The 18,780-nt window shown below is 44.1% G+C and overlaps 1 protein-coding gene across 2 annotated transcripts; it reads left to right on the top strand.

The window, feature by feature from the left end:
* The first annotated feature begins 3,847 nt into the window (after positions 1 to 3,847).
* Positions 3,848 to 18,700, top strand: mocs1 (molybdenum cofactor synthesis 1). 2 transcript variants are annotated; one of them, XM_034111254.2, is made up of 11 exons: positions 3,848 to 4,153; positions 5,104 to 5,212; positions 7,813 to 7,980; positions 9,530 to 9,694; positions 10,872 to 10,933; positions 12,465 to 12,576; positions 13,744 to 13,856; positions 14,350 to 14,460; positions 14,633 to 14,753; positions 15,669 to 15,716; positions 15,945 to 18,700. In XM_034111254.2, the coding sequence occupies exons 1-11, from the start codon at positions 3,914 to 3,916 to the stop codon at positions 16,937 to 16,939; spliced, it is 2,244 nt and encodes a 747-aa protein (XP_033967145.1). In that variant the 5' UTR covers positions 3,848 to 3,913; the 3' UTR covers positions 16,940 to 18,700. The 2 variants fall into 2 exon arrangements, with proteins under 2 accessions (XP_033967145.1, XP_033967146.1); XM_034111255.2 differs by having other exon boundaries at positions 15,669 to 15,731; positions 15,945 to 16,035.
* The last annotated feature ends 80 nt before the right edge of the window (positions 18,701 to 18,780 follow it).

The raw sequence follows: 18,780 nt of genomic DNA, 5'->3' as shown, positions 1-18,780 counted from the left end.
CAGTGACAACAGGCCCAAGGGCACAACGGCTGAGGCAGCTGTCAGTCTGCCTAAGAGCCGGAGGAACTGTATGTAAGGCACCCTCTTGCCCAGTCTGAAGATGCGAAGATGGTGGGAAATGTCATCCACACGACGAGGTGTCAAGTAGGCCCTCATGGTGACCGAATCTAGGACCATCCCCAGATAAGTGACCTGCTGGGAAGGGTCCAGGCAACTCTTCCCGGTGTTCACTGTCAGGCCCAACCGGGCAATGTGGGATGAGAGGCGCGCCGTATCCTGGGCCCCTTGGGCCCGGGATGGCGCGCAAACCAGCCAGTCGTCCAGGTATGGCAGGACCTTCATGCCCTGTGCCTGCAGGGGAGCGAGCGCTGCCGCAACAACCCTGGTGAACACCCTTGGGGAGAGGGAGAGACCAAAGGGAAACACCCGGAACTGATAATGTCGGCCCTGAAAGGCGAACCTCAAGAACTTCCAGTGATGGGATGCAATTGGCACGTGGAAGTAGGCGTCCCTCAAGTCCACGGTTGTGAACCACTCCCCCTGTGTGACAACACGAAGGGTGTCTGCTGTGGTTAGCATATGGAAGGGTAGTACCCTCAGGAATCTGTTGATTCCTCTGAGGTCCAGAACTGGACGGAATCCGCCAACTTTCTTGCTCACAAGAAAGTACGCCGAGTAGAACCCCCCGCCCTGACGCAGGGGGTCCACTGGCTCGATTGCGCCTTTGGCCAAGAGGACGGACAACTCTTGGGCTAGCGCTAAGGCCTTCGCCGGGTCCTTGACAACTGTCATTCTGACCCGGCCGAAGGCTAGGGGCCGGCGTCGGAACTGCAACTCGTAGCCCTGGGTTAGTGTGGAAACCACCCAGGGGTCGGAAATACAGGCAGCCCAGTAGCTGAGCTGCTGCTGGGAAAAACAGCCGACGACCGGCCCCGGGACTTCAGGGCCTAGCCCCCCGGCCCCTGGAGCCCCTTGGGGGGCGCCGGTAAGGCTCTGAAGCGCCTGGAAGCCATTGGGGCACGAAAGTCATTGGCCGGTTGAGTGGGCCGCTGGGAACTCTGCCGACCACCCCAGTAAGCCGGTGGCTGAGTGCGGCTGCTAGAGCGGCCCCTGGGCCTGCCGGGAGTGGCCGCGGGACTGCGAAGACCCGAGAGCTGCTGCCTTGTCTGCCTCGCTTGGGCAGCGCGCTCCAGTGTCTCCAGGGCAGCTGACCCAAACAGCTCCCCTGGCTCGACTGGCACGCTACGGAGGACTCTCCTACATGTCTCCGTTAGTGGTGACTGGGCCAGCCAAACCTGGCGACGAGTCTGTACCAGAAAAGACATAACTCGTCCCAATTCCCTAGTCATTAGGGCAAAGGCCTGCAGTGATGCATCACTGAGGCCCAGCAAAGAAGGCTCGGCCGGAGCCTGCTGCAGCGAGGCGGAGACGGCCAGCATTAGATGGGAGAGGGAGTTCCCGATACGACCCATGCGTGCCGCTGCGTCGTAGGTGCCTGGAGCTCCCTCAGGTACTCCTCTGAAGGAGGAACGGTGAGGGGGACAGGGGCTGGGTTACGCCTGAAGAAGGCACTAGCCGGAGACAAGTTGGCCTGCGGAACCGGAATCTGCAGGTGCGCCAAGGCCGTATGAATGATGGCCGCAATGGAGCCGTCCTCCCCGTCCTGCAGAGACCCCTGAGCAGAGGAGAGGGAAAACTCCTCGAGCGGGACCTCGTCCTCCGTCTCTTCATTGAAGAGGTTAGCCGAAGCCGCTAGTGACAAGGCATCCTCATACAGAGGTGCGGCAACCGAAGGAGGGGCGGCAACCGAAGGAGGGGCAGCAACCGAAGGAGGGGCAGGCGGCCCGCTAGCAGCCCCTATACCGGGCCCTGGCTGAAGGGCCACGAGGAGCGACTTCATCGTGTCCATGTCGGTAGCTAGCTGATCCACTTTAGAGGACAGCCTGTTCCTAGTCCTCCTATTGGGGGGTGCACCCATGGCCATCGCTCCCTCAAGTCGCCAGGGACGGTCGAACTGATCTGGGGGAGGATGTGACCAAGAGAGGTGTCCGTTGGCTGCCGCCAGACGTTCCACCTCAGTGATTCTAGCCACTCTGAGTGCCCGGGGCATGCAGCTACAGTTCATGCAGGCCCCTACCGTGAGAGCTTCCCTTAGATGCTCGAGGCCGAGGCAAGAGGGGCAACGGTCGTGGCCGTCCTCGGGCTCAAGAGAAGCCATACAGGCGCTACATGAATGAGCCATTCTGTAGGTAGCCAGATGCAGAGAAGCCGGGAGCGGGTGCGGGAACACAGCCTTCACCAGCTACCTGCCCTTCACTGGCTGAGCTCGAGGCGAGTTCCAGATGCAGCGTAACCGGGAGCGGGTGCGGGAACACAGCCTTCACCAGCTACCTGCTTAAACCGAAAACACAAGGCAGTTTAGCGTCTACCAGGAGCGGGGGCGAGAACACTGCCTTCACTGGTTAATTTACAGACGAATGCCGGATGCAGCGTAACCGGGAGCGGGTGCGGGTTAGGGCTAGGGTGACTTTGTTGTTATTGGTACTCGAGCTGCGCATGCGCGCGATGGACATATCCAGTGCTAAAGCACCGCCTCTGGCGGTCAGTAGGGACGAAATAGAACCCATTGCTTTTTGTCGAGGGAACCAGCAGCTACTTCCTGGTTTTAGGACGCGTCACCTCTCAATATGATGCCAATATAAACAAGGTCTTCTGTCGGCTCTGTACATCAATGCCGACCTATGCTGACAAGTAAGTGAAGAGTAGACAATATAAAGGTATTGGCGAAATGTCCCACCAGTTTAGGATAATGAAGGTTCTAATCAAATCAATTACATAGCCATTACATGTCTAACTCCTAATGACAGGAAGGCAGAAAGCGCATTATACAAATAATAATACTCATAAAAATAGCAGAATTTTTTTAACAATGACCACAATATCATTATTTTAATAAACCAAATATGAACAGAGGGCCAGTGGCATTTTACCCTTAATGTCTACCTCTGCGGTAAGTCACTAGCACCCCCCCCCCCCCACCAGACTGGTGCACAGAGTGTGTGCACCAGTCTGCCTTGATCTATGAATTCCTGTCTGTGACTCTCACGGTATCTGCTGCCCGCAGCTGTTTTATAGAAGGAAAACCTGCTTCACTTCATGACATCTCTGTAGCGCCAGGAGGCAGCGGAAGGGTTAACTCAGCCTCTGAGAAGATGAGCTCGCACCGCCTTCACTGTGTTTACCTTCAGAAATAATCATTAGTAAGGCTAAAGAGCGACCGCAGGCTGATGTGTTTTAACCACACACACCTCTATATACACACACGCGATTTAAACGCAGACTTTTGTTCCTCCATGTTTCGTTGTTATTGTTTCAGAGCGAGCAGACCCGCGATTTTTTTTCAAACGCTTTTTTGGCCCATCTGCGGTGGTAATAGGTTTTGTGCGCTGTGATGATTCCGCTGTACCTTTAGTAATGAATATTAAATGTTGTGAGGAAATCTTTCCACCAATAATTCCAATAAGTAATCCAAAATGTATTCACTTCAGGTTTACGAAAGTAACTGTAATCAGATTACTCGTTTTTCAAATGTAACGCGAGCTGAATACAGTTACTTGATTTTTGTATTCTGATTACGTAACGCCGTTACATGTATTCCGTTACAACCCAACCCTGGATGTAGACTATTTCTTTGAGCATGTCGTCATATCATAAGTGATTAAATGTGGGCTTTTAACAGAATCTATAAACATTTACTGGCTCCAGTCTTTTATGTTTCCCCCGGACTACACTACCCAGCGTGCACCAGCACTTACGTTGGCTGGCCCGATTGGCTGACGTGGCCCCACTCTTGATACTCCCCTCCCAGACTTCAGGTCGACTGACATGTTTTACTGCAGCAGAGGAGCTCAGAATGCCGAAAACAACCACAGCAAACCTCAGAGCTATGACTGCTTACGCTAGCATGTGCTGCCGCTTGTTTGACAGACAGAGGAGTTCAAAACATTTCAGAAAACTCCTTGTCCAGTGTGTAAATGGGAACATTCAGCGACTGTATTCCGGCGCTACGCACAAGGAAAACGCTCTTGAACTTGGAGACTCGACTTCATCTGCTGCCAACTTTGCTTCTTCTGTGAAAGCCCGGACAAAACAGGTAACCTAATACTGTGTATGACTTAAACTCGGTCCTTTTAGAGTGACTGTCTTAGTTATCAGCTTATGTTAGTTTATGAGTAATAGCATGTCGTGTGTCAGTTTGTTAGCCAGAGCCAATGTCCAGTTAGGGGCCCTTTAAGGTTAAACTGCCTAACTCTTATAAGAACTAAATGTTAAACCAGCAAGTTAATACCTACCCAAGTGTTGTAAAATGAGTTGTGTCCCAGCTAAACTATAAGCTTCAGGATACTTTTGGGTGCATGCATATTCAGTAGCCTATCTGGCTATCATGTGATTAACTTGTGTTTAGCATGTGTTTTCTTCATATGCTGCCAATGTGTTTGCTTCCTATTTTTCTGATCACTTCTTGCATAACAGTGGACCACTGCTGACAGTCAAAGGTCAGGAGCTAGCTACAAAGTCAGGGTGACTAACATGTTTTTTAAAGCTTCAGGATATTCTTGCATTTCCCCAATAATATGCTCCTGGGGTTATGACTTTTTTCTGGTTTATGGCCACTGATTCAACCTAGACTCTAGACTTGGAGACCAAATATTGTTCATCAAGACCAGTCACATTTTGGTGACATTCTGATCATTATATCCAGAGATGGCGATAAGGCGGACCCCTGATGTTTGGTAGGATCCAAACATCAAAAATAAAATCATTTTGCAGTAAAATATTTTTGTACAACCATCCACAAGACCTATGAAAAAACATAGTCATGCTTTTTTCTACTTTGGGTAGGGGCAACTCAAAGCCTTTTTTTGTGTGATTTGTTCCTCTACAAGATGTGAAGTATGACAAATTAAATGTGTGTAAACAGAAGAAGTCCTGCAGATTTAGGTTTGCTAAACAAAAAGAGATCCCAATGCTATTACCTTATTTTTCTTTGCAACAGTTTCACTTCACAGTACCATTGTCGTGTTTTTCCTTTATCCCCATCAGAGTCTAAGTGACGACAGCATACTACCCTTTTCGGCGTTCCTGACTGACAACTTTGGCAGGAGGCACAACTACCTGCGCATCTCCCTGACTGAGAAATGCAACCTGCGTTGTGAGTAGAGTCTCATTGTGACTTTAAAAGATGTCCTTACTGTGTTTCCCCTAGGATGGAGTCATAGCAGCGGTGCTAAGGCACGTGGGCCCAGCATAATGTGAGCGCGGAGTGCGTGGAATTTTTTAGTGCGTCCCGCCAATTTGTTTCTATGTCTGCCAGCACAAGAAAGGCTCTTGAGGCCTAGTACCAGGGCCGGTTCTAGCCAATTTGCTGCCCTAGGCGAGATACACTACAAAAACTGAAACGTATTGACATAGGTAATATACGTCAAAATGGCTTCAAATGTATTCAGTATTTTATGAACATGTTTTAATTGGGGGGTGGACGTCACATCCTCTAGGGGGGTCCGGGGGTATGTCCCCCCGGGAAGATTTTTTTTTTTGAACATTTTATAGTAAAATGCTTTAATCTGGTGCACTTTGAGCACACACTTACTAGAGACCTGATCTAGGGGGTACAACTCTAAAACACCCATTTTACATTTTAATAATCAAATAAGTATGTGAACATAACCAATAACCTACCATAGCCAATAACAAATAAATGTAACATTTATATCTTATTTTACCTAGTGAACATTTATTTATGCATATTTTTGTATCTCTCCAACTTTAAACGATATTTTTGGTTTACTGTCCTATAGTATACATTGGAATGATTTCAAACCTGTTTTTATTTATCCTAATAATTATAAAGGAGTGCCTTGAAAATATGCATTTACATCATTTGTAAACACATATTTGTTTGAGACACTGAGATAACTTGGACTACAATTAACTATCTAAACATTCAGAGAGTCCTTTACCTCACTGAGCCTCTCAGTCTGACAGGAGAGCTCTCCTCCACCCTGGTTGTAGAAACATCTACTTCTTATATCCGTTAGCGCAGCTAGCACCAGATTCTAATAACAACTGCGCCGGTACCGGTGCACCCTCTCTCTCTCTCTCCCTCGCTCGCTCTCTCGCTCCCACGCTCGCACTTGTGAGCTGCGGGCGCCTGATAAGCCAACATCCCCCATTTTCATCACTTACAGCGCCCATCGTACAGGGCAAATTAAAAGTGTAACTGGTGTGAAAAGGGTGTTACATTTACTTAATTCTGAATGTTGTTACATCAAGGCCAAACATTTGGATGAGCGCCAACGGTCAAACATGATTTTCCCCCTCCCAGAGCTACCAGCGCAGAACCCCCCAGATCTGGTGCCAAAAAAATCGGCCCTAGTACTTACAGTGGCAATGTCACTGCCTTATGTTCTTTTAGTTTTTCCCCAGATGCTGTTTATCCCGCTACTTCAAGAAACCACTTTAACCACTAACTACATCACAGCTCCTACTGCTGGGTAAAAGTGTAATAAAAATGATCTGGAAAGAGGATTAAAACAACAGGATATTAATTGTCGTTTGTGAATTGAAATTCCCTTTGCATAATAATAGCAGAAAAAGAAGAAAATGCTCACTTCTGTACTTTGAGAGGTTTAGTTTAGGAAGATTAAGGTGGTAGTAATCAGCTGCGAATATTCGGTGCGCGCGTGCACGTATTTATCATGTGTAACGTTACTGTTGAAACTGCGGATAAAGCAGCTTCATCATGGCAACTGGACAACAACTAAGCTAAGCTACTACTTACAACATTCAGGTAACTTTTCTTGTTGTGCCCAAAGTTTCCGTTAGAATTAGTTTTTCAACATGTCCGTTAAAGTTGAAATCTTCCGGACAAAATTTGAAAAGTGCCGGTCAAAGGTCTTCTTTGTTATTTATTGAGCTTTAAAACAAATTGATATGATTCGATATTAAACAAACTAATTATAGTAGATTAACTACATTCAAAAGTGTACAGTAACTTACAATAACACGGGAATAATACACGGAGCCCTCTCTCCCTCTCCTGACAGCCCGTCAGTATCTCATGCAGCTCGCGAATCCAGTAATGAGTGACCCGACAGTGAAACTAAACATATCTATAACTAGTTTAGGTAGTTTGAGAGGTAATTAAAATAGCTACGTGTGATATTCTAACCTGAAGTGTGTGTTTTGTCCGCTCACCGCTGCATGTGATCATGCAGAGCTGTGTGTCGACTCGTCAGCAGCAGCTGATCTCTTTCCCGTCAGATTAGACTTTACTCGCGTTTATGTCCATATCGATCAGATCCAGCTATTAAAAGCGATGTCAGGCGCCCAAGCTGAGATTGTATATATTACATTTAGAAAAAAAAATAGTAGGCCAACGGAATTCAGGTTCAGCCCTACAGGGTTCTTGCTTTTTTTTTTGTATCTTCAAAGTTTTTGCACTTATTGTACGTTTTTTGGGGTTAAAAGGGTCTGCTGAATGAAATGTAATGTAAACATTTATCAAAAGTATTCTTCGGAAATAAACGTAAGCTACAAGAAAAGATTCTAACCAGCCAAGAGTTTTTTTACAAGGACACTTAACTGGTTAAGTCTCTAGTATATTGTTATGGATCCACCTTTGGTGCACTTTCTCCTTGACTTTACGTGTCTACCAGACGATATGTAAACCAGTAAGTATTCAGGATAAAAGCATATATTGAGTGGCAAATTACGTAATTTTGTACCATTTCACCTACTCTCTATCTTCAGGTCAGTATTGCATGCCGGAGGAGGGGGTGAAGCTTACACCACGCGGCCAGCTGCTGTCCACCTCGGAGATTCTGACCCTGGCTCGCCTCTTCGTCCAGGAAGGGGTGGAGAAAATCCGCCTCACTGGAGGAGAGCCCCTCATCAGACCTGATATCCTGGATATCATCGGTACGGAGAAATTGAGTTGAAAGAGTCTTGTTATTTCATCTCATGGAAGGGTGCATTAAACCAGGACATATCAATTATTATTATAATTGTATTGTATTTGGTACAGGCCAGAGATGCACATAAAGAACACGACAGTATGATGAGATGAAACAATACCAGCTCACATATATATATATATATATATATATATTGAAGACAAAATAAAGTTATTTAGCTTTTTGGGGTCTCGCTTTCTGTAGTGTGTTGTATAGGTTTTTGTCCATATAAATTGTCAAAGGCTAAACTGCCAAAGTTCCCTCCAGAGGGAGTTATTTTCCCACACACTCAATCAGAGCAGACTGGGCTCTGGTTTCAGACAGAGGGTAAAAAGAGGTGCTGCAGCACAGGCAGTATGAGAAAAATAAAGACCGTTTTGATAATTAAAGCATGTAAACATGTCCCAGTAGAGGTGCAAAATATGAACTTGAAAATTAGCAACATGTGGCTTTTATTTATGGGATTTACTTTAAGACTGAATATAAGTAAGCTATCAGTGATTCATCTTTAAACCCTGTTGACTAGACAAGAGCTTTTCTAAGTGACACAAGGAGAGGAGCAGTAGTGGGTTTTCCATGCATGCCTTAAGGTCAAGTCATACTTGTGGTGAGGAAAATGATTTGTCATAGCACGGCTATGTGCTTAGTCTAAGGACATCATCATTTTACAGCCTCATTTTAATATTAACCATTGTAATTAAGGCGATCAGTTCCTGACCATTGCGCTTGTGTGCGCAACATTAAAGCATGACATTCGTCAACAAAACATGTGTTGTGACCAATGGGCAATGACTATGTAGAAAGGAGACCTAAGGCTTCCTCATGCCCAATAAAGATCATCAATTATCTCTGTCATGTGACAAGCCTCCACCATGACCTTACATGGCCTCACTGTATTCTTTGAAGATGAATAGTGTAGTTTTTTGAATGCAGGCTAGGACTGGACCATGACAGTCGTTTTTAATGTCCAGCCGTAATCATGACATAACAAGTGAAATGTTAAGGTTTTGTTAATAAAAGCTTTCTTGCATATTGATCATGAGGTACTGTGCAAAAAAGCAGAAAACTCAATGTACATTCAATCATTCTCTCTTTGACGTAGAGGACATCAACCCATTTTATGCAATGACACTAATATGACTACATCCCCCAAATTGGGTTGCACATTTCCAAGCTTGTGTCTAAAGTACACTAAAGGGTCCCTATTGTGCTCATTTTCAGATTCATAATTATATTTTCAGCCTCTACTGTGACATGTCTCCATGCTTTAATGTTCAAAAAGGTCTTCATTTTTCTCATACTGCCTGTGCTGCAGCACCTCTTTTCACCCTCTGTCTGAAACCAGAGCCCAGTCTGCTATGATTGCATTTTGTAAACCATTCATATAACTGTTATTACTCTTCAATCAAAAGGAGTCATTTATACGTGAATATTACTTTGTGTGATTATATAGCACAACAGTTTTTCTCTCTGTTTTTCCTTTTCCTTGTGCTCATGTGTCTCTCCCTCTACAGCTGAACTGAGGAAGTTGGAGGGCCTGAAATGCATTGCAGTCACAACCAACGGCATGAACCTGGCCAGGCTTCTGCCTAAGCTGAAGGATACCGGTCTTGACCTGATCAACATCAGCCTGGATACACTGGTCCCGGCCAAATTTGAGTTCATTGTCAGGCGGAAAGGTACAGAAATGTGTTTGGTTGTAAGCTTAAACGATTTTAAACTGTAATAGGAGCTAGAAAACCGTTTTTGATGCCCTGCTTCAAAGTAATCTTTAAATTACATGAAGTGTTTGATACTGTACTTAAAGAGGCCCTGTTATGCTTATATTCAGGTTCATATTTGTAGTTTGTGCCTCTATTGTGACATGTCTCCATGCTTTAATGTTCAAAAAGGTTCTCATACTGCCTCTTTTCACCCTCTGTCTGAAACCAGAGCCCAGTCTGCTCTGATTGGTTCTATGGTGATTTGTCAACCGCTTAGAGATGTCCCCTAAGCATATCACATACAATGTGTTGGAGTGGTAGCCAATAGAAGTGCGATTGTTACGTAGTGTTTTCACTATGTTACATCAGTCGACTACGAAGTGTGTGTCAGGCAGGGGGGATTGTGTGGAAGAGAAACTCTACAGGAAAAGAAAAACCCAAAAAGCATAATGGGGCCCCTTCAAGTGTGGCTTCAGTTAAGTTGTATTTTGTCTTTGCCTGAATCATGTCTCAATATAGAATTACCGTTATACTCCAAGAGACTTGTGTTGTTTGGTCCTCAGTTTCCTTGACAACGTATGAGGCTCTTATCTCTAGGATATAAGGAAAGATGTGGCACATTAAAGTGTTTGTTCTTCTACACCTTGGTGACATGTTTTGCAGATTGTAAATCCTGAAATAAACCTGGTCTCCTAACCTTAAGCACACATGTGGTGTTTACAGAGGGAGTTACCAGCCAGCGTGACACTGCCACGGTTTGTGCAGATGAAAAATGATGTGTGACTTTTGCCAAAAAAAAGCTCTGACTGCTTCTGAGGGAATAAATGTAGATTTGACATATCAGTGTTTTTTGGCCAATCATGGATTCAGACAGCTTAGAAAAGGAAGCAAACAGTTAACGCTGAAGTATGTTGTAAAGCTCTGCCAAGCGGAAGTAGCCCACATTTGGAGAACATGACTCCATTTTAAGTGTATGTGCTTGTAGTATGGCTCTATACATTTTTATTTAAAATGTCCTTCAATCATACTCCGTCTTTGCCTCGTAGCACAACATTCAAGATATCACAGTAAAACGAATGAGTTCATATAATGATTCATAATTGAATGACGTTTAAACACTCATCATCAATTTCTATCCATGTTTTTCCTCAAGGGTTCCACAAGGTCATGGAGGGCATTGATAAGGCCATCGAAATGGGCTACAACCCTGTCAAGGTATTTTGTTCATCTTTTTAAAATGTTTTACCTGGGAACAAATGAATATTTTTGCTTAATTTTATTTGTTAAATCATTATTTTTATGTCTTCAAAAATCTTGTTTATGTTTGATTTGTTGTGTTTTTGTTCTACATTGTGACCTTTTTTACAAAAATGTTTACACAAACAAATTGATGTCTAATATAGTAACATTTTTTATGTTTCCTTAACATTTTAAATCCTTCTTTTCATGTCTCTGTTTGAGAAAAATATTTGTATGTTTTAATCTTCCTATTTCTCGCATCTTGTGATTTTAATTACATTATTTTTGTCATTTAAAATGAACAATATTTACAGAAAACAAATGTATGGTTACTGAATCATACGTTTTGGAAATAATATGGCTCGATACTCATAAACATGATCAGGAACTATTTTCAGTGATACATTTACCATGTTGTATTTGGACCTCTTGTTGTCTCTTAATAATCTGTTTCCTCTCACTAGCTCTTAATGCAAAGTGCTGTGTCAGCGCAGTGTCGTAACAATATGTGACCCGCTCGATCCAAATCAGTCGGAAGTCGCAACGGCTCATTTCAAAATAAACGTGGATTTGTGTAAAAAAATGGTTTTTCGGGGTTCGGGTGTTTTGTTTGAATTTAAATAATCAAAGTGTTGGCTTTCAGAATATGAAACTTTTATTTCCAAAATTACTCGCTCTCACTCGCACCCTGCTGTTCCGCAGTGCAGCCCCCCCCTCCCTCCGGCTGAAGTTGTGAATGTAAGGCGTATAGTAATCATAGATTACATGGCAGGTTCTGTTACAGTTTGTTTTCATCTGATTTCAATTAAACAAAGTCTTGGCTTTCAAAATATTAAACTTGTTTCGGCAAATTCAGAGGATAAATATAACTTTGAAGCTTTTAACGGCATAATTACAAGCGCAGAACGGAGTAACTTGACGTCACAGCAGGCATAACAACAGCCGGTGTTTCTCACGAGTGTTTTCCCCGGGAAACAAACACAATACACACAAACGCAAAAATATACAAACACACACACGTATACACACACACACTCGCGAGCTTCCCCCAGACCAGTAATCCAAACGAAAATATCTTCCCTCCGTAGTATTTCGATCCTTTGCTCCACTAATAATCAATCAGATCGATGGATTCCAGAGAAGAGGAAACTTTGAAGGCCTTTTTCTCAAAATGATGACTCGGTGACAGTCACTATATAATGTGACATATTTTGCTTAATATTTGGAGCAAAAAAACAATCCTGATATCATCAGACAGCTCGGAATCTCCTCTTTCCAACAGTGTATACAACTCAAAATGTGTCTTCGGGTCAATGCTGAATATAATATTTCCTCCATATCCTAACACTTGTCCTCAAAGTTTAGAAAGTCATTGAGCTGCTCCCTGATTGGCTGTCTGTGTCTAATGCTACCTACCGTAGTTCCCTATTGCACTGTGACTGGAAGAAAGAGAAACAAAGCCACAATCTGAACAGGCTCACATACCCTGGTGTGTTGCCCCCTGCAGGTTAACTGTGTGGTGATGCGCGGCCTCAACGAGGATGAGCTGCTAGATTTTGTGGCGCTGACAGAGAAGAAGCCTCTGGATGTGCGCTTCATTGAATACATGCCCTTCGATGGTGAGTGCTCCCTTCCCACAATGTCTTGTTACGCAGGTCTGAAAACTGAAGTCATATTACAGTCATAGCTTAGACATTCAAAGTTGGGATGTATGATCTGAGCACAGATACAGTAGGTGGCAGTATGCACCTTTCAAGCTGGTTTGAAAACTGCCAATAAACAAAGATAAAAAACAAGTGCAGCCCAAGACCCCAGGACATAGCAGCCAAACCATGGATGTATAAAGAGAACAACGTTGGAGGGGGGACCTCGCTCATTCCTATGAAGGTTGCTCAATTGCACATGAAGCCAAATTGGCCTGCCCCTCGAGAGCAAAAGGCCCACAGAGCGTTTTCAGATGAATGAAGAGGTAACAGAACTCTGCATTCAGCTTTTAGCACACTTCACCACTTTTACACCCTATTGAAGAAATAAGGGCTCTACATGTGTTCGTATACATTTTGTTAAAAAAAATGATCTGCTGATTTACAGACAGCGGTCATTTGTTTCAACGTCCTGCACACTTCCTCAGGGCTTGGGCCAAAAGGTGGTACTGCAACTTCGTCTGTACATCAGCAGATACTAAATCAACCACCCATTGTTAACATGTCTTCAGTTCAACTTGCAGAAAGTGATGTACGACTACACACACATAGGTTGTTATATTCAGGGGTGCACATAACTTTCTCAGATGAGTACCTGGAGTCAGTGTTTGGTACTCCAACTTCTGGCTCCACTCAAAGTTATTTGATGAAGCCCTCTGTATCGCCAACGTCAACGGGGGGGGGGGGGGGGCTAGTGGAGTACTTCGTGACCACGGAGTGTGAACGCTGTGATCAGCTGTTTTAGCCCAGTTCTCCAGTGAAGGGGGGAGTCTCCCTCCGCAGCCGGTTGGCGTAGTTTTGGCACAGTTCCGTTGTACAGACCGACGTTAACAGCAGCCCTGTCTGTGCACACGGAGACCGACTCTGTCGTCCGGTGATCGAACCGCCTTCTGGAAAAGCTTCACAAGTACGTCGGTACGCAAATGCGCTTTGTGACACAAGTGACGGGACGCATTTCAGATTGTTGCTGCACATGCGTACCTGCGTACCAGTTCTGTGCACCCCTGGTTATGTTGCCTAGGAGCTGAATTGTGCTGTAGCTTGTGCTACGATCTGCATGACTTGCTTCTCTCCTGTCTGCAGGAAACAAGTGGAACTTTAAGAAGATGGTGAGTTACCAGGAGATGCTGGACCACATCAGGCAGCAGTGGCCCAACCTGGAGAGGCTTGAAACCGGACACACAGAAACAGCCAAGGTCAATACCTCAAACGGCACTTAATATTTCTCAAGTATAAATGTTATGGCTTATTAAAAGCTAATGTACTTTCTTGCTGTTTGTGTCCTAATGGTTGCTTCCACTTATTATTAAAGTCTTTGGATAAACACGTCAGCTTAATGAAATACAATGTGTTGATCAATTAGTGAGTATCCAAAAAAAGCAATGATGCTATTCCCATTCAATCCTGCTGAGGTTATTGCCTGTGGACATTGTTCTTACTTCGGGCACTTTGAATCGTTCTAAATGACTCGAATGTTAGTTTGACTCTCATCTTTCACCACACATCTGTGTTGCTGGAGTCATTAGTTTATAATAAGTTGGCCAATGAAAAACTGAAATACAAGAGACAATCAATATCTTCTGACATCTTATCAAAGCAATTTGCCAAATCAATCATTTTGTTATTAAATGCGCCACATTATTGTTTTTCTAGGATAATAGTTTGACCCTTATTTATGTCTTGTTACAGACATTTAAGGTCCCAGGCTTCAAAGGGCAGGTGGGCTTCATCACCTCCATGTCTGACCATTTCTGCGGCTCCTGCAACCGCTTACGTATCACTGCAGACGGCAACCTGAAGGTAAAGCTTCTGGCTTCTAGAAGTATTAATGTGGTCTGATTTAGTATTAATATTTTGTAATGCAGTATTTGTATTTGTATTTACATATTGTTAATGATCCCATAGTTTCTTTGGAACCTTTATTGATTCTATTTGAAATGTCTTCGCTTCCTTCTTACCTTTCTCCTCTCAGGTGTGTTTGTTTGGGAACACTGAGGTGTCTCTGAGAGATGTGCTGCGCTCCGGAGTGCCGGAAGAAGAGCTCCTGCAAATCGTTGGCGCTGCTGTCGGCAGGAAGAAGAAACAACATGCAGGTAGACTTGTGTTCCTTTGAGTTGGAGCCGATCACATGACGTCAAATACATGACACTTTTCTCTGTGCGCGGCAAAACGAGCTCGCCAAAATGGCTTCACCGGTCTGGCAGTATTTTAACGTGTCCAAAAATTACAATATAATAGCGTTATGCAACGCGTGTGAAGCAGAAACCCTGCAGCTCCGCCCGCTGTGACGGACCGGTGAGCGGAGCCAAACACACACTAAGAGTTAGACCTAACACACTTAGCTATTTGATCTACCTCTGGAAAGCTAAACTAGTTATACATATATTTATTCTTCACTGCCGGGTCACTCAGTACTGGATCAGTGAGCTGCATGAGACGGTACTGACAGGAGAGAGAGGAAAAGAGAGCGCTTCCGCTCATCTCTCCCGTGTTATTCTCCAGAGTGAGTGTAAACTTGAATAATGCACTTCATTGGAATGTAATAATGATGTTGGTTGTTGTTTGTGGAAGCGCCAGTGAATGAGCCCCATTAACTTTAAACATCACTTTAAATGGAAGATCCCCATCCCCCCTCCCCATAGCCCCCACCCCCTCGATCGGATCGGCGATCGGTATCGGCCGATACTGATTCCGGCGATCGGCCCCAAAATGGCCGATCGGAGCGTCCCCACTGAACACCATTCCTCATGTAGCTTAGATCTGGTGACATTTCGCTGTAGCCTAACGTTAGCTTTTGACCTCTGTTAATTGCTTTGAGCTTCAGAGGAAGGTCATTTGTGAACATTCTTTTTGCATGTCGAGCGTTTTTTCTCAATCGCCCAAAATCATAATGGCCTTTTGTGAAGGTAAACAACGCAAAGGAAACGTCCAAATGAGTCGCCCCTGCAGCACTCTTTAACCTCATAATGTCAAGGATCATTTGTTCTACTTCCTGTTTGTCTCCTCAGGCATGTTCAATATTTCCCAGATGAAGAACAGGCCTATGATCCTCATTGGTGGGTGACATGGCTGTACGTACAAATCTCTGAGACACTCTGCTTAGTCGTGACTTATTTGTGATGTTATGATACTAATGGGGTACACCACGATAGCTGTCCTACACATCATACACATTTCAACATGTACATCTGAACTTATAACAAAAGAACACTTTTATCTGAACGGTGAATGTTTGTTGTGTTTGGTGACTCTGTCTCCTTGACTAACGTCCTCTTTTCCAACAGACACTACATCTGAAATGCGTTTGTCTCTGCCAAAGTCTCGAGACAAAGCGACATCTTCCCCCGTAGCTTCCCATTATACAAACGCCACATTGCTCTCTCCAACAGCGGCTCCTCACAGGAGAGTCCTGAGTAGAGAGGGGTTGTTGTGCCTTCCAGACTGCACTGCTGCAACACAGGCAGCCCGTGTTTGCTGCCTTAGAACCTTAACGAGTGGGGGTACCGGCGTTACGTCGCATATCAACACAAATACACGCACACGTGTCAGCAGCGACATTAATGAAGGCTGTCTCAGGTACGCACAAGCCAGTGGTCTCAATGCTCTGAAGAGCCACTTACTCAGGCCCCCAGGAACACCCACTTGTTGTACATTACTCATGAAGGCCAAAATGAATCTTAAACAACACAATGTAAGACTTTTCCACAATCAATGCTCCAGCAAAGACCCCAGTGTCAAACTCAGACAATCTGTGAGTGATCAGACGCAGTCGGGCACACATGTCTATAACACTGAGCTGGATGAAGCTCAGCTAACGCATACAGACACACAGGGCCGAGCCAACATGGTGGATGTTGGGGGGAAAGTTCCCACACGTCGGACAGCCACAGCCCGCGCCACCGTCATCCTGGGCCCCACTGCTTTCCGGCTGCTTCGGGACAACCAGCTGGCTAAGGGTGACGCCTTAGCTGTGGCGCAGCTGTCTGGCATCATGGCTTCCAAGCACACCTCAGCCCTCATCCCGCTCTGCCACCCCCTCCCCTTAGACCACGCCTCTGTCACCTTCAACCTGGACGAGCAGCAGAATGCAGCGGTCATCACAGCAACGTGTCGCACTACGGGCAAGACAGGAGTGGAGATGGAGGCCCTGACAGCCGTTTCCGTTGCTGCGCTGACCATCTATGACATGTGCAAGGCGGTGAGCCATGACATCATCATCACTGATGTGAAACTGGTCAGCAAGACGGGAGGGAAGAGGGACTTTCATCGTCATCCCTGACTTAGTCCCTCCACTGACTGCATCAATCTTCACTGGCGTTGTAATATTTTTCCACAAAAATGAAATGTATGCCATCGTAATAATTAAAAAAGATATGCTCTAATCACATGAAGTTCGACACACATTCGACCAGTAGTTAGCTTGATCTCCACTAACATTGCACCAAGATTAAATGACTTGATCTCTCACTAATCCCATACAATATGAATCATGGTATCTAAATACGTTTAATTTAAACTAGAAGGTCTTAATTATTTATTTCAGTGTCATAAGTGTTAATATTTATTTCCTGTTAGACATTCAACCAGGTGCAAGTGAAGAGCTTAAAACAGTTGGTCACTAGAGGGCACTGAAGATGCACAGGCCTCCCTGTTGGAACAAACTGAGGGTGACCCTATTGTATTCACATGTTGAATGTATTCATCTTTTATTTAACTACATAAACTTGTGATTTAAAAAAAGAGGGAAGCCTGGGTGCGGCTCCGGGGGTTGCTTTCATTGCTAGTGGACTAAAACGGCGGATAAACTGTGGCGAGCTTACACTAATTGCGCCGCATAAGCATATAATAGTGTGGCGCATTTGCGCTTCAGATGAGGAGAGGCCCCCTCATAACGGCATGCACCTGTCTGGCACAATACAACTCAGACTGGCTTACTGTACGTCAATCAAGTGGCAAATGCCATAGTAAGGATGGATGATCGGCTAACTGTAAAATAAAAAAAAATTAAATGTATTTTTTTCTTTCTTTTTTCCCCCAATGCCATGCATGCGATCGACATATTGAGCACCCCTGAGTCTATTACATTCATTATAATACATGATTACATTATTTTTGTTACCCTTGAAAGAAATTCATTGATTGTTTGTTGATTTGATGGTAGCACAACATGTGTAATTCAACTGCCTGCAGTCCTGCACAACAACAGATGCAGCCTTTATGTATTATGTTTCATATTCATGTTGTCAGTTCTAATGTAAGTATGATCATCACTAGTCGACCCAAGTTATACAGGTTATAGCTTTTGTATCATGGCAAATAGTTGATTGTATTATTCGCTCTGCTTTCAGATCACTGCTTTTGATTTCCATAAGTGAAAGCAAGCTGTGAGATGCTTGGGACACATTTATTTTCCTTAGAGAAATTATAGTATTCTTTAATCTTTTTCCTGCTATGTCCATTGTGGTTTAATTAAAGACAATTGAAAAAAGGGGTTTATCTTTAAAACATGTCAAATGTTTTTTCAAATTTCAGTTCAAACATTGCATTTGATTAAGTCAACAGTTACTACAGTATTACAATCGGACGCATACTATTGATTACATTACGATGTTAATATATGGGCGGCACAAAAAACTTCAGTGTACAAAAGAGATTTTGAATTATTTTCTGAGTAGATTTCATTCATTTACTTTTATAAAAAAGGAACTGCAAAACATAAACTTTCAGCTGCACGTTGCATCATACAGTACAGGCTGAATGATCAGCAGACTGTAGATAATACAAAAATAACTTGCTGTGTAACTTAGTCACCAGCATTCACAATGATATGGCTCGCTTGAAGTGAATATATCTGCACTTTCCTTGTTGGTCGGAGTTTGAATCTTTATTCAGCTAAATGTAATGTAGTGAGTCACTACCCCTCAGTGGTGACAGTGAGGAACTACAACACATCATTCAGAGGAAATGTACACTTTAATGTTTATCATAATTATTCTTATAACTACTGCATCACTATTATTAATAAAGATTTAAGAACTTATGTTGAAAGCATTTGTGATCCATTTCCACAGGGTTTTTCACGTGGAAAAGAATACATCAGTTTGCAAGTAAGAATTACTT

This window comes from Pseudochaenichthys georgianus, chromosome 22 (assembly GCF_902827115.2).
Source record: "Pseudochaenichthys georgianus chromosome 22, fPseGeo1.2, whole genome shotgun sequence".
Classification (NCBI taxonomy): Eukaryota; Metazoa; Chordata; class Actinopteri; order Perciformes; family Channichthyidae; genus Pseudochaenichthys; species Pseudochaenichthys georgianus.
This window is presented reverse-complemented; position numbering and strand designations above follow the sequence as displayed.